At 38.1% G+C, this 23263-nt stretch overlaps 2 protein-coding genes across 5 annotated transcripts in view; one reads left to right on the forward strand and one right to left on the reverse strand.

Annotated features, from left to right (window-relative positions):
• Positions 1-6: 6 nt before the first annotated feature.
• Positions 7-15944, forward strand: LOC140340878 (uncharacterized). The gene is made up of 9 exons (XM_072426313.1): positions 7-5481; positions 6046-6170; positions 7444-7508; positions 8955-9148; positions 9482-9647; positions 10458-10622; positions 10796-10869; positions 13034-13170; positions 14708-15944. The coding sequence occupies exons 1-9, from the start codon at positions 108-110 to the stop codon at positions 14756-14758; spliced, it is 6351 nt and encodes a 2116-aa protein (XP_072282414.1). The 5' UTR covers positions 7-107; the 3' UTR covers positions 14759-15944.
• Positions 15945-19047: 3103 nt separating this feature from the next.
• The window catches only part of LOC140341140 (putative oxidoreductase YteT), a 97839-nt gene continuing 93623 nt past the window's right edge, over positions 19048-23263 (reverse strand). For all 4 annotated transcript variants that reach the window (XM_072426694.1, XM_072426696.1, XM_072426693.1 and 1 more), the window contains exons 14-15: positions 21607-21771; positions 19048-20852 (exon numbers count right to left, since the gene is read on the reverse strand). In XM_072426694.1, coding sequence (XP_072282795.1) covers positions 20733-20852; positions 21607-21771 — 285 coding nt within the window. In that variant the 3' untranslated portion in view covers positions 19048-20732. The remainder of the gene's footprint in view (positions 20853-21606; positions 21772-23263) is intronic.

Here is a 23263-nt window from a genome sequence, read left to right on the forward strand (position 1 = left end):
ATGAGTCCAGCACTGTTGAAATTACAAACCTTTCAACATCATCACAACAGTCTGCTTTTACAGAAGCTGCAACTGGGAGATCTTCGACTTCTGTGCGTTCTACAGTAATGACATCTCCTGAAACCACTGAAGAAACCAGCATAACATCCAGAATAACTATTTCAGAGACATTGCCTGTAACAGTGACTGAAGCTACACCAAAACCATCAGAATCACAAAGTACTACAGAGCTACCAACAGTCACCATGCAGAGTATCTCCTTTTCCACACAACCAGCATCTGAACGTGTCTCTACTCCAACTGAAGCTACAGATTCATCAACTTTTTTTTCTCCTATTCCCTCAGAATTCACAATGGCTACTTCACAAACCTCCTCTGTAACACAGGCTACAGTAACTACTGCATTAGAAACAGAATCTTTGACTACGCCAGGATCAACCACAATACAAAGTCCATCTGTACGTGAGACAAGCACTGTTGGAGCAACAACAGTATCAGCATCACCAGAGGAATCAACTTCTGCACAACCGCTTACTGACAGTGTTTCATCCTCTGCATTTACAACCCAAATGTCATCAACCTCTAAATATGAAGAAACCACCAATATTCCTGTAACACCAACTTCACCCACTTCCTTTCCTCCTAGTTTGTCACAATCCACAGTCACAACTTCAGAAGACTTATCTACAAGACTGACCACCAGTATTACTGGAATGAGAACATATGAAAGTGAAAGTACAACTGAGCCAGTAACAAACACTGCACAGAGCACATCCATACATGTATCCAGCACTGTTGAAATTACAAACCTTTCAACATCATCACAACAGTCTGCTTCTACAGAAGCTGCTACTAGGAGATCTTCGACTTCTGTGCGTTCTACAGTAATGACATCTCCTGAAACCACTGAAGAAACCAGCACAACATCCAGAATAACTACATCAGAGATGTTGCCTATAACAGTGACTGAAGCTACACCAAAACCATCAGAATCACAAAGTTCTACAGAGCTACCAACAGTCACCATGCAGAGTATCCCCTCATCTACACAACCAGCATCTGAAGGTGTTCCTACTCCAACTAAAGCAACAGATTCACCAACTTTATTTTCTCCTCTTCCCTCAGAACCCACAATGGCTACTTCACAAAGATCCTCGGTAACACAGACTACAGTAACTACTGCATTAGAAATAAAATCTATGACTACACCAGCATCAACCACAACACAAAGTCCTTCTGTACATGAGACCAGTACTGTTGATGCAACATCAGTATCAGCATCAACAGAGGAATCAGCTTCTACACAACCAGTTACTGAGAGTGTTTCATCCTCTGTATTCACATCACAAATGTTATTAACCTCTAAATATGAAGAAACAAGTAACATTCCTATAACATCAATACCAACTTCACCCACTTCATTTTCTCCCAGTATGTCTGCTTTTACAGAAGTGATAGCTTCCACTTCCACATTAGCAACTTCTCCTGAAAACACCAAAGAAATCAGCACAGCATCCAGAATAACGGCTTCTGAAATGTTGCCTTCAACAGCTTCCGAACCTACACCAAATCCATCAGAAAGTACTGCAGAGATACCAACAGTTACCATGCAAAGTATCTCCTCTTCTACACAACCAGCATCTGAAGGTGTCTCCACCCCATCTGAAGCTACATTTTCACACACTTCAACAAATGCATCTTCACAAACCTCCTCTATATCAAAGTCTTTAAATACAACAACAACAGCATTAGACACAGAATCCATGACTAAACAAGCATCCTTTACAACACAAAGTGTATCTGTACAGGAAACCAGCTCTGTTGAAACAAAATCAGCATCAACGGAGGTATCTGCTTCTACACAACCAGTTACTGAGAGTGTTTCATCCTCTGCATTTACAACACAGATGTTATCAACCTCTAAATATGAAGGATCCAGTGGTATTCCTATAACATCAACATCACTTTCCACCACCTCCTTTTCTCCTAGTCTATCAGAATACACAATGACAACTTCAGAAGAATTATTTACAAGATTGTCCACCACTAGTAACGGAATGGGAACATATGAAAGTGAAGGTACGACTATGCCAGCATCAGTTACACAATATACAACATACAGAACTGTACATGACACCAGCACTGCTGGATCAATACCAGTATCAGCATCAACAGTGGAATTGGCTTCAACACAACCAGTTACTGAGAGTGTTTCACCTTCTGTAGTTACAACACAGATGTTATCAACCTTGCTGTATGAAGAAACCAGCAATATTCCTGTAACATCAACATCTCATTCCCCCACATTGTCTTCTCTTAGTCTTTCAGATTCCACAATACCAACTTCAAAAGTATCTACAAGACTGACAACTATTCATACCACAACAAATACACCTGAAACTGAAAGAACTTCTAAGCAAACTACAAATAAAGTACAAAGTCAGCCTTATGAGACCAGCACTGTAATAGCAACACAACCAAAGTCTACCCAAGCAACATCCGAATATGTTTCAACTTCTGTATTTTCCACTCACATCTCTCTGTCAACTACAAGTGAAGTAAAAACTTCTACCACCACCTTAGCTTCATCAGCATCAACAGCCTTCCCTCCCAATGTTTCACAATCAACATCTAGTACTTCAGAAATACATCCTTCAATTACACAAAAGACTGTAACAACTCAATCTGAGATAATGGGTTCCACCGAAACTGGGAAAACTCCTGAACAAAGTACCACATCTGTTACTTTAACTTCAGCTTCTTCTTCACCAACCTTTGACGGTGTTTCCTCTCCTGAGGCTTCTTTGCACACAACTAAGTCAGAAACTAGTACACCTTCTGCAACATCAACACCTGCAGCAACAACAGCACAGGGTACTTCTAAGGCCAGTACACTAAAAGTAACAAATCTTTCAACATCATTGCAATATTCAACATCCAAACAACCAGCAACTGGATCCAGTCCTATCTTGTCCACAAATATGCTATTGTCTACCACCCCTGAAGAATCAAGTACATTTTACACAACACATGCAACATCAACTAATTTCTCTACAGGCCTTTCAAAGCCGATAACAACTGTTTCAGAGCTATTGTCCTCAGCAGTAACCACAAGTGCCAGAACTAACACCTTAGAAACTCAAAGCAAAACCAAGCTACCAACATCATCTGAATTTAGCAGCACTGGTGAAGCAACAACATCACAATCACTTACTACAAACCTCACACCAGAAAGTGTTCCAAGTTCTTCACTCATGACTTCTAGTACAACTAAGGGCACCAACACACTTTCTACACATTCAACAAATTCACAGGATTCCTTTTCTTCAGGTCTGCCAGAATCAACAAGAACAACTTCACAAACCCTTTCTGAAAGAGGGACGACAAATACTCAAAGCAGTCCATTTGAGACACAAGCTACTGCGGAGCCTGTTACAGGTACAATAGAAAGTACAACAACTCATGACACTAGTAGTGGTGCAACTGCTCATGTTTTATCAACACAACAACCATCTAGTGCGTCTGTATATTCTTCATCAACCAGCACTTTGTCTGCAACAGTATCAAATCTGTTTTCTACTTCCATCCCTTCTACTATTTCAGAATCAACTTTAGATATATCAACTGCTAGTGTGACCATAAATATTTCAACTACAACTAATCAAACAGAAGGTACTACAAGCAAAATTTTTGAGTCACAAAGCATAACAAAGCTACCAACAAGCACTTTAGGACCAATGTCTTCTCTGGGGACCAGTAACAGCCATACAACATTTCTACCATCTGTCAAACAGTCAACCTCTTCATACTCAGCAACTGAAAGTGTTTCTCCTTCTGGTTTGCATACAGTGGCATCTACAAGTACAGAAATCAATACTCCCTCTTCCTCTACAACATCCAAGCCTCCATCGACAGTTGTCCTTAGCAGTCCATCCGTGTCTTTGCCAAATCCAGAAACTTTTTCTTCAAGGACTACTACCATGCCAAGTTCTGAGATACACACAACAAACATATCACCACCTAAGATCAATACTACTGAAACTGTAACTTCATTAGCCACACAGAAATCTTCTCATGCAACAACCGAAAATGTTTCCACTGGTCTGTCAAAGTCAACAATGTTAAGTTCTCAACCAATAACTCCAAAAGTTAGCACGTTCCCACAACCTAATACGACTTTGATACAAAGTACTACTGCTCATGAAGCCAGCACTGCAGAAATTACAAATCCTTCAACTACTCATAGAATGTCTACTAATATAAAGGATGAAGCTAGCAGAAAACCTACATTAGCACCAATTACTTTGTTAACAAGCATTTCTCCTAGTCTGGCAGAATCAACTTCTGAGCCATTGCTTACGAGTCTGACTAGCAACGTGGAATCCTCTACACAAAGCACTACACAACTACCAACAAGCACAAGGGGTATAACATTTTCTGAACTGTCCATTACTGCTCCAGTAACAGACCAACCATCAGTCTCCAAGCAGTCATCGTCTACATATTCAAGATCAGAAGTTCCAACTTCTGAGCATTCTGCTATCACATTTTCAACAACTAACACAAAAGGAAGTTCTACGGCCTTTGCTACGAAATCTCTACTTACCCCTGTTGCTTCTAGTACATCAATATCATTAATTCCAACTGTAAAAACATTGATTACACAAAGATCCTCATCTATGACAACTTCTGAAGCACAAATAACTTCTGAAACATCAAAAGTTACTCAAATGGTCACACATGAGTTCAGTTCCTCGCTTACAACTTTATCTAAAACTGTTTCCACCATGAATAATACAACTCCTTCTTCTAAGACAGAAATAACATCAAGATCATCCACAGTCTTAGTAAAATCCACCCCCCTTCAGGAAGCAACAATCACACAATTGAGAAACTTCTCAACAACAACAAAGCAGCCGACATCTTTGCTTCCTCCAGAATCCCAAAGTCTCTCAGGAGTTTCTACACCTACAACATCATTAACTCCAAGCTCCTCTAATTCATCACTCTCAAGAAAACCAACCTCAGAGACAGCCCCTACCATGTTAACTACTAATACTACTCAAACATTTTCATCTTTTCAAACTAATACTACCCAGATGACAAACTCCAGCATTACAAATCAATCTTCTGTGACCCATCCCATGAAAACGTCTACTCGTGCAACAACAGTAACAAGGCAGACGTCATTATCAAAGTCTACATCAAAATCAGTTACTTCTTCCACCACAACTCCACCAAGTAATCACACAACTGTGGGGAAAAACTCAACATCTGCAACAAACAGCACATCAATAACTACAACCACTGTAAAGACATCTACACCAGTTACAACTATTGAAGGTTCCACACCTGCAGACTGCAAAAGTGACGAAAACCAAAAGTGCTCCTATATCAATAAAACATGTACTTGTACTTGTACCCATCTTTACACAGGCAGCAAATGTGAATATGGCCAGAATCAGACCGCAGTCACTATAGGTAAGGTGTAAAGATGTATCATTTTTTTCAATAATATTCCCCAATTGTATTTTGCTTAAAATCATTCATTCACCAATCATTTATGGCTTTCAAGGCTTGAAAAAAGCAGGTGTTTGTGCTAGTGCAAATGCACCGAACTGAGGGAATGGTTGCAAACAGCCATGTCATAAAGGTACACTGGTAACGGGTAAAATAAACCTATACTAAGGGAACATATAATCTGCTGACCTACAGTAATTCTAAAGAATGCTAATTGCCTGATCTTTTGGTTTCAGTAATTTTAGCTACTAAAACAAGCACGCAGCTAAATTGTGCCATGTGTGTTGCATGTTGCAAGAATAGTATAGACAAAGGATTAGAACGCCAACCTGGTAAATTCGATTTTTAAGAACCAGGTCAGCAATGACAGCTTGCATTAGTTCTTCGTTCATGTCCACTTTAAAGCAAAACTTTAGCAAAAAAACTTTTATTTTGTTTTGGACGGAGCTTTTGATGTTTTGATTGCTGTCTAATTGTATAAAGAAAAAAGATTCTAATTTTGGGTTTATGGATTATTTTTTTCAGATAAAACCCAAGCACCAAAAAGATTTGTCTATGCAGAAATCAGTTTACAAAAGACGTTTACAGAAGCCTTATTAAACTCGTCATCCGAGGAGTACAAGGCCCTTGAAAGTAGCTTGATAAAGGCTGTAAGTATGGCATTATTCATGTATTGCTATTGATACTACTGTGTATATTCTTGTAAATAAAGTAAAACTCAACGTTAAAAACGTAACCCATAGTTACTAAAATAGGCAGTTACAAAGCAATAGGCCTATAGTCTGGTGTCGTCACTTGCAGAAAGTCATCTCCATTACTTGATGTCATTGCTCTTATGTCCTAATTAATGACTAGTTTCATTCAATAAACTTATTGTAAACCCAAGGAGTCTTGGACACATCCCCGGGGTCTAAGTTGGACCCTGTTCGCAGTATGGCAGCACATAATGTTTCCAGGAACCAACCTGCTGATGTCCCGTGAGCCAAAAAAGACAGGCCAAGAGATTGCTGGATTAAGATTGTATTATGAAATTTTAAAAAAGGGCAGAAGGTGTGAGGGATTCCTTTGTTTTCCAAAGTCCATTAAGTAATTGAATGCAACCAGCAGCTGGACTTGAAATTTGCTCAAATATTTCTGATAAAAAATGTAAAAAAGAAGAAAGGAGTTTTGTTTTTCGTTTTGTGTGTTACCAAATATATATATATTGTGGAATTGATAAAGCAAAAAAAAGCAAAATAATTGCTTTTGCTTTATCAATCTCATGTTGTAATTATGTGAATAATTCTCTGTATATATATATATTTTTTTTTTTTTTTTCCACTTTGGCCACACACAAAACCGCTCCATTCTTTCTTTTCTTTTTTACGTTTTTGATTTAATATTTAAGGAGGTGGCCTCCTATCTACTCACAAACATTTCTACTCTTTGTTCCAATGTTTCCCAACCCTCACTCATAGAAGCCCTGATAAAGGGAGATCGTTTAACCCCCAGAACACGCATGATTGTTTTTTTATGGCAAGTAAAAAATGAACTGTACTGGACTTCCAACCACAAACCTGATTTTCTATTCATTCTACCATACATGCTACTGTAATTCTAAGACCTTCTCTTCAAGCCAATCAAATCTTTAAGAGCAACCATGACTAAAATATCAATGAGATCTGATCAACAACAATAACGACCAAAGTCCTGATCCAGCATTCCACCAACATCTAACATACAATGAAGTGACTTCTAAATAAGATATCCCCATTCCAAAATTTAACTGATGAGTGTTCTAGTTTACAAAATCGTGGTCCTGTAATGAAAAGTTTGTCCTAATACAAATGTGCAATATAAAATTTATAAACTGATGTTAACAAAACATTGCATAGGTCATGGAATTAAAGCTGTTCTAACACAATGTTGTATCTGCATTCACAGCTAAGAAGCATATTTCAGAAAGTTGCACCTGGTTTTGTTGTGGATGTTGTAATTAACAGCTTCAGGTAATGTAAAAAATGTAATTCTAATTGTTTTAGTTTGCAAAAGAGTTTGTGTAAATTTTGTGGAGCTGTCATTAAAAAAAAATTGGACAGAACATTTTTGGTGTCAGTAAAAGAAGTTTGGAGGAGCTGGCAACCTATGAGAAACTAATGTACTGTATGGATGTGATGTAGTTAACTTTATTTGATGTAGAGATGATTATCATCCAGCATGTATGGTTGTGCTCATCTCGGGCAAAAATCTGACAATGTGTACAATGGTCCCCTGACGTCACCCATCAATCTGCCAGGGTGGCTTGGTTTAGTAAGACTGATTGGGAATGACTGCTGTGTATTTCAATGAAGGAATGCTGCTCGCTTGTCTTCCCCTCTTACTCTCTCTATAGAGTTTAAGGGCACTATGTGTACAGAGCTCGTTCCTGAATCATAAACGATCATTTTCAGCAACCATCGTCTGATGTCCATTGGATATCTATACAGGTCTTTAGAGCGGAAGGGCCAATGTATAGGTTTCTTGCAGCCTGTGTACTTTTTACAAAAATTCTACATTACTTTAGGTGAGAGAAAGCCTTCCAGTTGCAAGGTATACTTGTCACTCCTGCAGGCCTTCTCTTAGCTTCCCTAGCCTCTCTCGACATATCATTGGTCACTGGCACTCTAAGGGAATCAGATACCAGGCAGGACCAGCAGTCCTGCATTGAAAGTGAGAACACTGATGGTCTGCCCACAACAAAGCGCATGGGGAAAAGAATGGCGGCTGATGGGCTCATTTACCTCCCATATTCAGAACATTTCCAGATCCTGTAACTGTTACCTACACAACATCTCCAAAATCCGCCTCTACCTAACCCCAGAGCCAACCAAATTCCTTGTACACGCTCTTATCATTTCTCGTCTGGACTACTGTAACCTCCTCCTCTCTAGTATTCCATGAACCCGACTCGCTCCTCTACAATCTATTATGAATGCTGCAGCCTGACTTCCATCCTTTCCACCGCTCCTCTTCTGCTGCATCTCTTTGTAGTTCTCGTCATTGGCTTCCATTTCAACTGAGAATCAAATTCAAGTTCATGTGCTTTGCTTTCAAATCCCTCTACAGCTCTTGTCCCACTTACCTTTCTGACCTGGTAATAAAAATACTACCTCAGCCATTTTCTCCGCTCCTCCAAGCACTCCCACCTCCTAGATTGTAAGCTCTTCTGGACAGGGTATTTTCCTCCTGTGTCACTGTCTGTATTCATCTATCATTTGCAACCCCTATTTAATGCACAGCGCTGCGTAATATGTTGGCACTTTATAAATCCTGTTTACTATTAATATTAATAATACTATTGGGTAATTGAGGGATAAGTTAAAAGAAAACTGCCTTTTCTTTTCCATCTGGACAAAAAATGAGCATGTAACCCCTGCAGCATAAATGACTCCTAACTTTCAACTTTGTTTTTGCAGAAAAGGAAGTGTGATTGTAAATAGTACGGCATCCTATGAATACCCCAATAATCAGACAGGCATTAACTTTTTAAACAACGATTTGGATAAAGCAGTGAACAACTCCTTAGTGGAAGCAATGACAACTATCAGCCAAGCAGTAAATGCCAGTGCATCGGTGTACAATTTAACTATTTCTCCTGTGAATATAAGGCGTAAGTGTCTTTGTAAATGAAAATAATTATTATTATAGGCTGAATGCTGGTATCTCATATATCTATTGAACACTCTACATATCTACAAGTCTGTCAGATTTGCTGCACAAACCTGAACTCCAGGCACATATTAAATAAAGACAAACAAATACAGCCAATTATTTATAAATTGATTTTCTTGTAGATGGCAAGAGGGGAAAAAATTTCTACTCTACTTAACATTTTTTTTAAGATGAGTGAGGGAGAAAAAACAAAACATAAGTCTCTCTCTCTCTATATATATATTTTTGTGTTATGCTTTCTATTCCATTAATTTGTCCCTAACGTTTACAGAGGTAGAAGAGCTTAAGGACTATGTCATTTGTGCTTTGAGCTACGCCGGGTATGAAGTCACCTGCAACAACATGACCTGTTACTGTACTGGGCCATGCTTCAATACCCCAGGCTACTGCAATTACAACGGTGAATGCCACAATGCAATAAACGGCTCCATATGCGAGTAAGTTGTATGTCTATAGCAAAATCCCGGTAAAATATTGTAATGCATTGATTCTGTATGGATGAGTTTATTATCTGTTTACATCGGGAGACAAAATAACAGGGTGTCTTTAGTGATTTTTCAGCACTGCGTAATATGTTGGTGATATATAAATACTGTTTAATAATAATCAAAATAATAATATTAATATTAATAGTGAACCTGTCAGTCAACTGAAACTGTAAAAAGTAAAAAAATATCTTGCTTGAGAACAGGCACCACCACATCAATATTATTATCGGTATTAGCCAGGAGATGAATGTAAACTCTAACAATAAACTTATATTTCCTACCTTTAGGTCTGTCAAATTTACAGTTCAAAGCTTTTTGTTATATCTGTTCAATAAATGCAAAAGTGACCTGTTGATCTTGGCAGCAATACAATGCTGTCCTTTGTCTTGTTTACACTTCCTGTGTTGCATCTAACCAGCTCTCAGAGTTCCTAAAACAGACTACAAAATACTTTAGATTTTAGTTCAGAAATGAACATGTTTGGAGCTTTCTGGAAGATCATCAGAAATTTTGATAGTTCCAAAGGGTTTTGCTTTTGAATACACATATATAGATTGCCAAAACCCACTTGAAGTAAGATAAAAGGAGGTCAACTGCAAGTCATCTACACATGTCAATGCAGTAGGTTCTAAAACTGATGTTGTTTACACAAGCACAAAGCCTATCAACAAGTCTTTAAAGGGTTAAACAGGGAAATGAGCATATATTGAGATATGTTAAATATAGGTTTTTCATTTGACATTTGCTTCATTTATTTAGATGCTACAAGTCTGATTTCTACCAGTTCAGAGGCAAACAGTGTGAAATCTATGAAAGAACCTCTGGATTTTATGGACTGTTGTTTGGCATCATCATTGGTGTCCTTCTTCTTCTCATCGTCATTATCTTTGCAGTCATAATCTACAGAAGAAAAAGAATGTTCATGTACGTATCCTGCAAAACACAAAGAGGTGGATGGGGGAGAAGGGAACAATCCTAATGGTTTGGTAATGGAAAAAGGGGAAAAGGAGTAGCAAAAAGAAAACTGGAGTTTCTCTGTTCTCTAAATAAATATAATAAATTACATTCTGTAATAAATATTTTTCATTGTTCTGTAGTTGGAATGCAGACAGACGCGACTCAAAAACATGGTTTACATATGATGAAGAGCGATCAAACTTCCAGCACACCGGTAAGAAGAATCACGTGTCTATTTTCTGACCAGTCAGATAATTTAATGTTATCTGTTTTTCAATAAAATTAAAGACTAGATGTGTTCAGGAGATTAGGACCAAAGATACTTACTGACGCTAGATAACTGTTCCTCAAAATTGATGATTTTCAATTAATGAGCATTCACAAATATTGACATATCAGCCCACAATGCAGTACACAATGCGATCGTTCACAGACCTCAGCAGACTGTTGTAGTCACTGCAGCTGCAATCATTTGAAGATCACTTGCTACTGGCCAGAAGTAGCAATGTGCATGATCCCTAGTTGGATAACAACTAGGGATGAGCGAGCAAGAATATTAGGTTCGATCTTGCTTACCGAAAATGTAAGCGAGAACGACCTTCTGATTCTCCAAGAGGTCGAGCTCTCGACAAACAGGAGGATTTCCAGGGCAGCATCATGCAGCCCTGAAAATCCTCTTCTATCCCCGGGCACTAGAAGTTAATTAACCTTTAGTGCCCGGGGATTGCACACTCTTCTCAATGAATGCAGCCACAGCTGCACAGCAGAACAAATTTATCAGGATCAGTGGACAAGACAAAAGTGAGCCACCATACAGAAATGATCCCCCTGCCAGTAATACATTTTGGCTGCTGTGAGTACCCCCCAGGTACCTGAGGAGGGTCTGGAGCTGCTCCTGCAGTGGCATAATTTGCATCTTCTTATGTCTACCTCTGATCAGGATGGATTATTGAACTTGAAAATTATTACAAATGGCCATTTTTTATATTGTTGGACAATTTTTTAATGAACAGCAATCTAAAGATATGCCAGTAAATGTTTATTGTGAATGATAATAATCCAATGTGTGTATGCAGTTTGAAAGTGTCCTTTTGCTGTCCCACCTAACACAACCTATGTGCTCATATCACAGCTCACTAGCTGTCAAAACTCTGTAAAAAATCTACTTTACCTGACAAGGGGCCTAATTTATCAATGAAATCCGCGCTCGCTGGTCGCTCGTACTTTCGCGCCGTTATATCGAGCCGGTTTACCGCGGGCTGGAGTCATATGCGCTCGTTCAGTCGCATCTCACTGCCAAGCCGGCTGATTGCCTTCATAACAAAATGGGCAATAGGGGTCGCACATCTGCCAATTAAGGCGATTAGATTTCAGCTGCGCGATTGGTGAGATCATAGCAATTAATTAGCACGCACCTGCTCTCTGTTCTGTGCTTATTTACAGTCCTTTACAGGTCAATTAGAATCTTTAATGCTTCATTAGATTTCAGCTGCGGGCTAAGGGTAATATGTGTGCCATTAGAAAAAATGATTTTTTAGGGGAACAGTGACTTTTAATGCAAGCTCGCCAGTGTAAAGCTGCCGGAGATGCGCGGTTCGGATCGCGAATACGAATGCGCGAGCGAGCTTCCGATTTTGCTTGATGAATCAGCCTCAAAGTCTCAATTGGCCTGAATACAATAAAATGCCTTTTATCCACTTGTCTAAAGTTTCAATTCTGTCGCTGAGGAAGGCCTCCTAGCTTAGTTAAACATAGATTAGATGAACCGTTAGAGATATAAGGGAGATTAGGGTAGCTGACAATAATAAATCTGCCAAGCTTCATTTGAAAATGTAATTGCTAGAATATTATGTATGTTATCACTAACAAGTGACACTACAGCAACACAATTCAGCAGATTTATTTCTCATAGATATGGACTAATAGGAATGTTAAGAGCAAGGCAGTCCTTAATTTCTGCTTACTTGTTTTATCTTTCAAGCCAGTGTTTTAACTTTCATTGTCCCTCTAAACTTGCTAAAAATCCAACTACTCCTGAAGAGTCAATTTCCTGGCAAGGCCCCTTCCCACCTTACATTCCATCGCTCTTTCCTCTGGAAGGAATGTCTAAATGCTAGGTTGGCCCAGCTCTTCTATTCCTACCCTTACTTTCTTACATAACCTGTTATGTGCAGCTATTGGAGAAGGTAAGTGAAACACTAAAAAGTGTCACCTGAGTCCTTTGAGGTTGATCCAACCATCACATGGCTTCCAATAGCAGCCACAATGCTTATGGATATTGTTGAAATTAATTATTTGGTGATAGGGTCTCTTTAACGATGAAATCATTATCAATGATATTAATACATTCTTATGTTTTTTTCATTGAAATATTGCAGATATGGATGCTTGGGCTAGAGCTTGCATGACAAAGCTTTCACCAAAAAGTGGAAAATATGGCTTGGAAAATCCCTATGAGAACTTGTCTTCGGGAACCTACCAACCAAAACTGGAGACTGTAGACACCACCCAACCGGTAAATATGGTTACTGTAAGGGATTTAGCTGTGAAAGATAGTCATTTATTCCATGGGACAGCTGCTTAGGCAGGGCTTCCCATGCCTCCCAGGGAACCAGTGCAAGACGATGAAAGTTTCACAACAAGAATCAAGTACACGTGTTTTCAGGCTCTCAATCACAGCCCAGTCATTTGGACCTTACAAAGAGAGCCATGAGAATTATTTGGTGGAAGATTTATGCATGACATCCAGACAATGACATGAAGTTTAAATTTAGCTAGGTGAAGCATCAACCAAAGTAAATACAGTGGCACCTTGTTATAAGTCCTTAATCCGCTCCTGATCCTTGGATTTATACCAAACAGGACTTATACACAACACATTTTTCCCATAAAGGAAAATGATTAATCTGTGCCCATGATAAAAAAATCCTATTGGTTTTGGCATATAATACATTGATGGGGTTGTACAGAATAATTTAAACACTGCTGAATACTAAAGTACATAAATACAAAAGCAATTAGATGAAAATTTAACTTTACTTTACCTTGCTGAGAGGTGTTGAGTACCTACTAGGATGGTGCTGAGAAGGGGGGAAGAAGGTGTTAAGTTAAGATGTTAAGAGATTTATAGTGCGGGTTGTTCAATGAATGGTAGCAAATGACGTTCTGACGCTCGTGGGCAGTCGTGGCTTTGTCTTGAGAGAGGTAAATAAGTGTAGCGCGCGCTGTTGTGACTCATTTTGACCCATACAAGTTCTAGCACAAAGGTTGTATACCAAGTAAAGGTTGTATACCAAGCAAGATTTTTCGTGTCCAAACAGGACATACACACTTATACCAAGTTGGACTTATTCCAAAGTGGTCTTAAACCAAGGTACCACTGTATATGGCTAAACAACTATGCGTATTGGTTTATTTTCCCTAATACATATTTAAGCCCCAACGTCTCATACTTGACAGGCATAGGGCTAGACCCCATTTTGTCACTGATTTGTGGAAGGTCCGATGGTGGCCCACATGTTTTTCTAGGGAATAAAATAAACCAGACACCCACCACTTATACAACTATTTAAATGAAATACTTCTCTGACTTGTTTGGCTTTTTGTAAAGATTTATTCTTGAGCTGATGAGCTACGTGAACAGGCTATATTCAGATGGGTGGTTATTCCCATAGGTACAGCTGTGCTTTACCATTTTAAACCAGCACTGTGATGCCCAGTTATCACTGAAAGCAATGGGAATGGGCAGGCAGATGAAGGCAGTGAGTTGAATGAGAACACTTTCCAACTACGTTGACAAGCATTTGCAAGAAATTGCAAATCAGTTGAAAGTGCTCTGAAGGATAGAAAATGACCCATGATCATTTTGGACACATGGCTAGAGATCCACAACTGCTTACTGGAGTGTTTTATGTCAATACCTCCTCAACACGTCTCATGGATGCATAGTGGTTGAAATTGAGCACCTGGAAATCTGCAAACACACATTTTACAGTCCAAGTATTCCATTACAGTTTTAAAAGAAGAACTAAACTTTTTGTTTTCTTCCACAGTTTAAGATTAAAAGGCCAGAAGTGATCAGACCAAACATGCAACCTACGTGAACGTAATTTATCCTACAAATGTCACTATCCCATGTGGTGCTCAGCAACAAAGTCCATTGAATGACATCATAATGGGAATCATGAACTTGAAAAGAAAAGTTGGCTTCCCAATAATTCTCGGGACCTCATCGAAACTGAAGACGTTTGAAAAATTTAGCTTCCTGTTTAGAAATTCCATTGAAGATCACTGCCCTTAGCCTCTTTATTGCTAAAAATGACTGTAATTCCTATTTATCAGTTTTTTATAAAGTATATATTTGTACACATAATTATAAATCTATATAGTTTAGCCATAGTTGAATAATATATGCAGTATACATGCACTTTACCGCTTTTCTCATCTCAGTTCAAGTCTACAGCAATAGTTTCCGATATAGTCTTCTGCGTTGTAAATGTCATATTCTGTAGTAATCATTTGCAGTTATTAATTCAGCAAAAAATCTGATTTTGATGTCTGCCATTGGGGTGCCCACTAGATCAGGAAATTACAAATGAATATAGGAAATAAGAGAATGATAATACACCACAGCAAGTAAAATAAATACAGTACGTAATTATTTTTTATGGAAAAGATTACATGATATTACCCATAAAGCAACTTGTGTTTTATTAAACAATTAATGGACAGCAGCACGTAACTGACCAATGGTTTTTTGCTATTTATACTGTAAATTTAAAGCACTGATTTGCACATTTTTTACTCCTAATTCTTTAAAATGTATTTTTCATATTAGTAAGTTATTCTTTGATATTGCAATAAATATATATATATTATGCATTGTAAAATGAACAAAACTTGTTCTGTATGCACTCTTATCTTTTGGCTGCTTTTGATTGTAAAGTACACTTTTGTACAACTTGCGGTATGAAGTATAGTTTCTTAGGGAAGTTATACTGAATTTGTTTCATTCTGGTGTCTATATATTGTATATTGACATCAGAATATATATATATATATATATATATATATATATATATATATATATATATATATGTTCATTATATCGTAAAGAAATGGATATAGGTTTACGCCAGATGACAATGCTTGAAAAAAAACAATGAAAATATTAAATAAATATGTATACCTCATTATAAAAAAACTGATGTATGTGTGTTTAAAAATTTGTTGATAAGATAGTAGTATTCTCAGTAGTCAGATGCAGCGAAAATTTAAATTTAAAAAACATTTTAGAAATGTAACCTTCAAAGAAGATCTGTATATGTACAATTACAAATAAAAAAAACTAAGGACCAAATCAATCCTAATGTTTATAGCTGTGCCTTGCCCCCGTTTCCGCAAAGCATGAAAAGAATCCCCTACCCCAACCCATTATTCTCACAATGATAGCATTTATCCATAACTCCCTGTGACCATTTTCAATTACAGTGTTCAGATCTAGCAGAAAATTATCCCATGATTTCACCTTGGCACATTCTCATGACTGGGTTAGTACCATCATTATCCCCAGGGACACCTACATTAGTCGTTTCAGGGCAACGTCATCATGACTGCTATCCCAAAGCACCTACAAATACAGCAACGGGCTAAAATGCACTCTGATGGGACCCACAGTGATCAACTTTCACAGAATGCTAAGACGTGATGATGTCACCCATGTCTCCCCCGCCAGGACTAAGTTTTGTTTTTTTTTGTTTGTTTTTTTAGCTAATTCTGTTTTTTGTGATGAGGGGGTGGGCGGTCAAGTGGATCTTCCATTTTTTAATTGAGAGTCTTATTTAAAATAAATATATATAACACTGCACAACAACGATTTTGCTACTCAGAGTAACACATGTTATTTACATGATATCGAGTGTGCTGATTCCAAATCTGAATCAGAATTTGCCTATCACGTACCAATTTTAAGTTATGGACATGCTATAGCTGTTCAAAAGGTCGGTAATTGGGTAATATATTTTTACATGGGAACATTATAACAGTTGCAGCTACCACTATGCCTGCTACCGCTGAATCACGTCCCCTGGTGGTATGCATGTTCCAGCAACGGCTGGGCATGTCTGGGCAAGTCAGTAAGCTAACATCAGAAATTGGTATATAAGGCAAAATGGACCAAGAGCTTGTCTCTAGTGCAAAACCATCTTATTGGATAGTGCAGCTAGGCCATAGTGAGTCTGTTTTGAGCTAAAAATGAGTAGGCGCAGCTGTGTTAATAAACCGGAAAATGTTTGCTACATTTGTGGCAAATATACCCCCCTGTGATCAACGCAAGAACCTAACCAAGAGTAAGTAAGTTTGCTTACAAGTATTACTTTGGATGTGAAATTGGAGACCAGGATAAAAGCTGGGCACCTCAAATCTGCTGTTTGGTGTGTTACGTTGGCCTAACACAATGATTGAATTGGAAAAGGTAAAAAATGCCTTTTGCTGTGCCTATGGTGTGAGCCAAAAGACCATTACGCGGACTGCTACTTCTGTATGAATAAAATTGGTGAGTTTTTGAAGAAGACTAAGTCAAAAATCGTCTGTCCTGATTGTGAATCTGCTCTGAAGCCAGTGCCACATGATGCAGAGAATCCAGTGCCAGTCCCTCCTGTCTGTTGTTACTGACAGTGACATCTCAGATTGGGAACAGGAGGAGGATGTCGATGTTAATGAATGTTATGAACCCCAATTTGAACAGGGTAAGCCACATTTTGTAAGCCAATCAGATTTAGATAATCTAGTAAGAACCTGTCTTTGTCAAAAGTGAAGTCTGAACTGTTAGCCTCCAGATTAAAGGAGTGGAATTTGCAACAAAAAGGAACAACAACTTCACATTTTCGTGATTGTCACACAAAGTTCGCAGGTAATTACATGCTGGAAAACTACATTTGCTTCTGTACCGATGTGAGTGGTGATAGAGTTAGGTTGCGAATACATACCAGAGCAGTGGAGATTGTTCATAGACTCGACCAAAGCAAGTTTGAAAGCTGTATTGCTGCATAAAGGTAAAAAACCTTCTGTTCCTCTTGCTCATGCCGAGGGAATAAAAGTGACATACGAATCCATGGAGGTCATTTTGAAATTGATAACTAGGTGTATAAGGTGGTGGCACTCCTTCCCAGCCTGAAATTAGGATATACAAAATATTTGTGCTTTCTGTGCTGTGGAACAGTAGTGATGACAGCAACCAATAGAATGTGAAAGAATGGCCACCCAGACCTGAACACACTATTGGCCAGTAAAGCATAAATCACTCATTGATCTACAGAAAGTTTACCTCCTGCCACTTCATATTAAACTTAGATTAATGAAAAATGTTGTCCCTGCAATGGATCGTGTTAGGATGTTAGGGGTTTTTCCGTATCTAAAGAATAAGTTTGGAAAAGTTATAACAGATGCTAAACTTAAAGCAGGCATTTTTGTTGGTCTCCAAATCCGCAATTTGATGCATGATGCCACATTCAGAGACAAACTCAACCCACTTGAACTTGCTGCTTGGTATTGATCTGTGCTAGTTGCACAAAAACCAGGGAGCTGAAAACCATGCTGAACTCATAAACAACATGCTAATAGCATACCATCAACTTGGCTGCGGTATGTCACTTAAAATTATTTCTTTCCCTATTATTCCCATCTGGACTTCTTTCCACAAAATTTGGGTGATGAATTTCTGTGATATAAACAAGATATCGAGGTCGGTGCAACCCCACGATGGACAACTACTGCTGGTTTCTGCAACGGGAGACAGCGGAGAGCCACAAATGCAAAAGCAAGTGCCTGAAACACTTTTGAAGTGTACATGTGTATTGAACAAGTGACAAGGTGAATTATGTATAAATGTATATGTTGTTGCAACATAAAACTATGTTTTTGTAATGTCATGGAACTATGAGGCAAAAGTTAGTTATGTATACAGATTACATAGTAACTGCGAAACGAGAGAAAGTAGCTAATTGCGTCTATGAGTATAATTCACTTAGGATCCTGATGTCCTAGGCAGAATCAGACTTCAGATTTTGATTCAGAGCACTTGGTTTAGTATAGGACACATGGATTAGACCAAGTAGCAGACAACATTTATTTTTTGTGATGCATTGAATTTGCCTTGTTACATTTTGTGCACTAATATAAAAGTAAAACTATACCTAGGATATATAGAGGCTGAAACTGCTGCCCTCCACTTATATTACATGCCTCACAAGTTTGCAGATATGGGGTCCCCCTCTCACTGTGACGTTCCTGATCTGCATGCTTTTTCTGTGTCAGATCTCAAGCGCACACCAAATCCATCCTAAACAAACATTCACAAAAAAGGGTAAGAATAAAGGAATACCGAGAATATTACCACAATACATCAGATTTTTTTTATTTAATGTGTATGTGGACAATTATATAATACCATTTTATTCAAGCATATATAGGAGTAAGGTCTGTGGTTCATACTACATAAAACATTACAGTGTATTTTCATATATTTTGTACAGTACATAGACAAGGCACAAATTTATATTTTATTTAAGGAAAATGTGCTTTTGCTTGAATGAATAGAGGAGGTGTATCTCCTCAATGTATCTTTGCAGTACCACAGAAAATTGACTGGAAGTTGGTGGTAAACTGGCAAGCAGTTAAGCAGTTTACAGTGAAAATGTAAAAAGGAAAGTATACCAACATAATTTTCTGTTTACTGAAAGATAACTATTCGATGACAGAGATATTATTTTTTTTGTGGTGGAAAAACGTGCAGTCAGCTGCTCCCAGATGCATTGCAAACTGTTGCTATTTGGCCAGGAGAAGCAAGCAGCATTGCAGGTATCAGATCTGTACAAGTTGTCCTTGCAGTTGCAAAGCAACTGCATGGTCAGAAGCAGCTTGTCATTTCCAGGAACTGCAGCTGCTGTAATGTATGCACATTGTATAATGTATGCACTCCCATTCAGTTGAATGACAGCAGTTGGTCCTGTAGTAGAACACTGCGATCAACAGCAAAGTTCAAAATTGAAGCCATTAATGTGAGAGAATAATTCTCCATTAGTCCTTTTATCTACAGAAAATAAGATGCCCTATTCAATCCCATTCGTGCACTTGTAAGAAGGTGAGGAGGGATTCGTATGGGGAATATAGTTTACAATATTGATTTTCGCAGACACACTGATATATGATAATTAACAACATCTGAGAAAAAAGAATTTGGGACTACCATAGCCATTTTTCGAGAGAATAGAGATGACTGGATATATAATACATCCTGATATCCAGGAAAGGTGACTTGTCAATGGTCCCTGACTGTGTTTTATACAGGGGACTCTTTAATAGGAATTAATGATGATTACACCTTAATTTTAGATATATGTAAAATATAAAGCAGCTTTTTAGGTGTAATTAATTTCTTCAATTTAAAGAACTTGGTTTCAGTGTATAGTTGTAATTACATATGTAATTACAACTATACACTGTATAGTTGATGGTATAGTTGACATATGTTCATGGGGGCACATATATTTACTTATTTACTGTCTGTGCTGTTTTTTGGCAGCACTACACAATATTATCGCTTTACTGCTCCCTCTAAGTCAGCCGACTCATTTAAAGTAATGCACAGCCTGTGTTGCTTATATGTCACTTAAGCAGCTGGAAGGAGGGAATGGAGACTGAGGGAGTCTAATGCAGATTTCCTTTTAATAGCTATGCTAAAATTTATTACAGTAAAAAAACAGGGACACAGCATGTAAAAAATATCACATTGAAAATTTATGTAAACACTACAGTAATTACTGAAGATTTGGTCTCATTGAAAACACATAATAATTTCCCTTGTAGGGGACACAACAGGATAGAAAGTTTGGAAATGCTGCTGCTGACTAGAAACTGAACATTCTAGGTCTGAGCTCTTCTTTATTATTTGGTCAGTTACCCTGAGCAGCAACAAGTATATGCGTATGTATATAACCTATTGGATACCTAGCACTTTGATAAGTCAGCTTTGATGGCCCCCATCATGTTCCCACCAATGAACGTGTGAAGCCAGCAATATCAATTCTCGTTTATGTTCACAACGCAGTTCTCTTTCCTTGATCTCTCAGCGTGAAACACCAACAGGTGACTGCGAAGAGTATCATCTGGGCCGGTTACAATACGAGACGGATCGTTATTCTGTGGAAAGAACAATCAGAATATGAAGCAATTCTATACAAATATACTTTGTGCATTTAATGAACTCAATGCAATGCTCAGTGAGGTACATGTCAGGGTGTATGCTGTCTCAATGTAAAGTACTCAAATACCTAATATCCATCTAGAAATAATATCTATATTTTACATTTAATTTGATAGGTATTTATCATGGCGCTATGAACATAACCTCCACTGCTGTCCCTCAGGGTTTTGCCATTATGTGCAAATATGGAGATAATTTGCACATTGTGGTACAATAAACTGCCACAGCACGGTCCACCCCTTGGTCCCCAGCTATTATGTCCTTTGTCACTTCATCATGGCCACTTCATGTTTTTTGGGTCTTCTTCTAAATATAATGTCATGGATGGCACGGCATGGAATTTTGACAAGCCTGTACAATGACAGTTCCACATGCCAGTCATGACTATTTTGTTAAGTGGAGTTTTCTTCTGCTTGACATAACGTTTGTTAAAAACAAAAAACCCATCTACCATTTTATAAAAACATAAATGGTATTACTGGTTGTTGGGACACAAGCTTCATGACTTTCTGCAGGTAAATCAATATCCAATGACACCAACTGGATGAGCGTGATGACCAGATGCTTGCTTGGTGTGCCCACCACAATGGGAAAAGGGGAATAAACTGAGGCTATGCTGTCACATTACCACTTGTCGTTTTGACTTCGTGTTTCCTTGTTTACCCAGAATTTAGTCTTATGAATACTTACAGCAACAGCAGAAATAAAGGCTTTAATGAGATAGTAGTCAGCTCCATCATGACCTCCCAGATACGGAGGAGTAAAAGCATTCTTTCTTGGTGGATGTGTGATTTCCTCCATCGTAAGAAATTTGTTTACTACGATGGGTCCCCTTCCTTCATGACGCAGTTCACCCTTTAATAGAAAACATTATGGATAATTATAAATCACAAAAAGGAAATAAAAGTGTTAGTTTTACATAACAAACAATTTTGCCAGAAATATTCACCTCTTCCCCGATGCCTGCCAATTTATTTTAGCCACTACAGTTGGGAAGCTGTGCCTGTGTTCCAATGGAAGTGTTGGGGTGACCCCTGATTGTACAGACTTGCCAGTAAGAAGAGTAGGGATCCAACTGCTGCTGTCCCTACACATCCAGTTCTTTGCAGACACAAAAATTAGGGGCAGGGAAGAAATTAAACAAAAATTGCTATTTATTATATCTTCCTTAATGTGGACCTAAACTCAAAAAAAGTGAAGATTTGGTATGTTACAGAGAACACAACAAATTTTGTAGAGAAAGGGGGGAGGGAGAAGGAGGAAGGGGAGAAAAGAAAGTACTGTATTTGGTTTGTCAATTTATGCCAAGCCTGGGTATAGTATACCAATAATAATAAAGAGAAGAAAGACGGCTTTTTTTTGGCAAAATTTATACATTTAGTTTACTTCTTCGTGTTTTAAAGTCACATAATTTTCAACTTGATACATAGTAATGTGTATGTACATAAGGATACACAACAAAAACTGTTCAATAAATTTCTCAAATAATATATAAGGTTGAGTTGTACAGTACTTTTTCACGAGGTTTTGTCTCGGTCCCAACGCGTTTCACCTTACTGGCTTATATTGAGACTTTAAATTGATAGTACTGAGATAGTGGTGTTATCATGTATGATTGTTTATACACTTGTCCTGGGCTGGCGTTCTTGTAATATTGTGATATTTTGGGTTTCACATATTTTCTTAGAGTGGTTTTTAAATTAGAAGACAGTGTGGGTGTAATTTCTTCTTCTTGGATAATGTTTGATGTTGAACTCACTGAGATGTGATAATCAATCAGTGCCAGGGTATGGAATAATTTTGTATATAATAGGTGTTTAAATATGGTGTAATTACCCCTCAGTTCCCCAATAGCGAAAAAGATGGTAATAGAAGGGTAAATTCCAATGTGGTGGGTTTTGGAGTGATATCAAAAAGTGTTGCTGGATAGTGGTTATGGCGTATTGTCAGCGGGAAACGAGACAAAATCTCTGCGATAAAGTACTGTACAACTCAACCTTATATATTATTTGAGAAATTTATTGAACAGTTTGTGTTGTGTATCCTTATATACATACACATTACTATGTATCAAGTTGAAAATTCTGTGACTTTATAACATGAAGAAGTAAACTAAATGTATACATTTTGCCAAAAAGCCGTCTTTCTTCTTCTATTTATTACAGAGAACATCCAGAAATCTTAATTGTGCCAACAGCCTCAAAAATGTATAGCCTGAGATCATCTAAGGCAGCGGTCCCCAACCACCGGGCCGCGGCCCACTACCGGTCCGCGGCGGTGTTTTCAGTGGGCCGCGAGTACATGATCCATTATTGAAAACGAAGCGGCACCCAACCACCATCCGCGG

The sequence above is a fragment of the Pyxicephalus adspersus genome, chromosome 11 (assembly GCF_032062135.1).
Source record: "Pyxicephalus adspersus chromosome 11, UCB_Pads_2.0, whole genome shotgun sequence".
Taxonomy (NCBI): domain Eukaryota; kingdom Metazoa; phylum Chordata; class Amphibia; order Anura; family Pyxicephalidae; genus Pyxicephalus; species Pyxicephalus adspersus.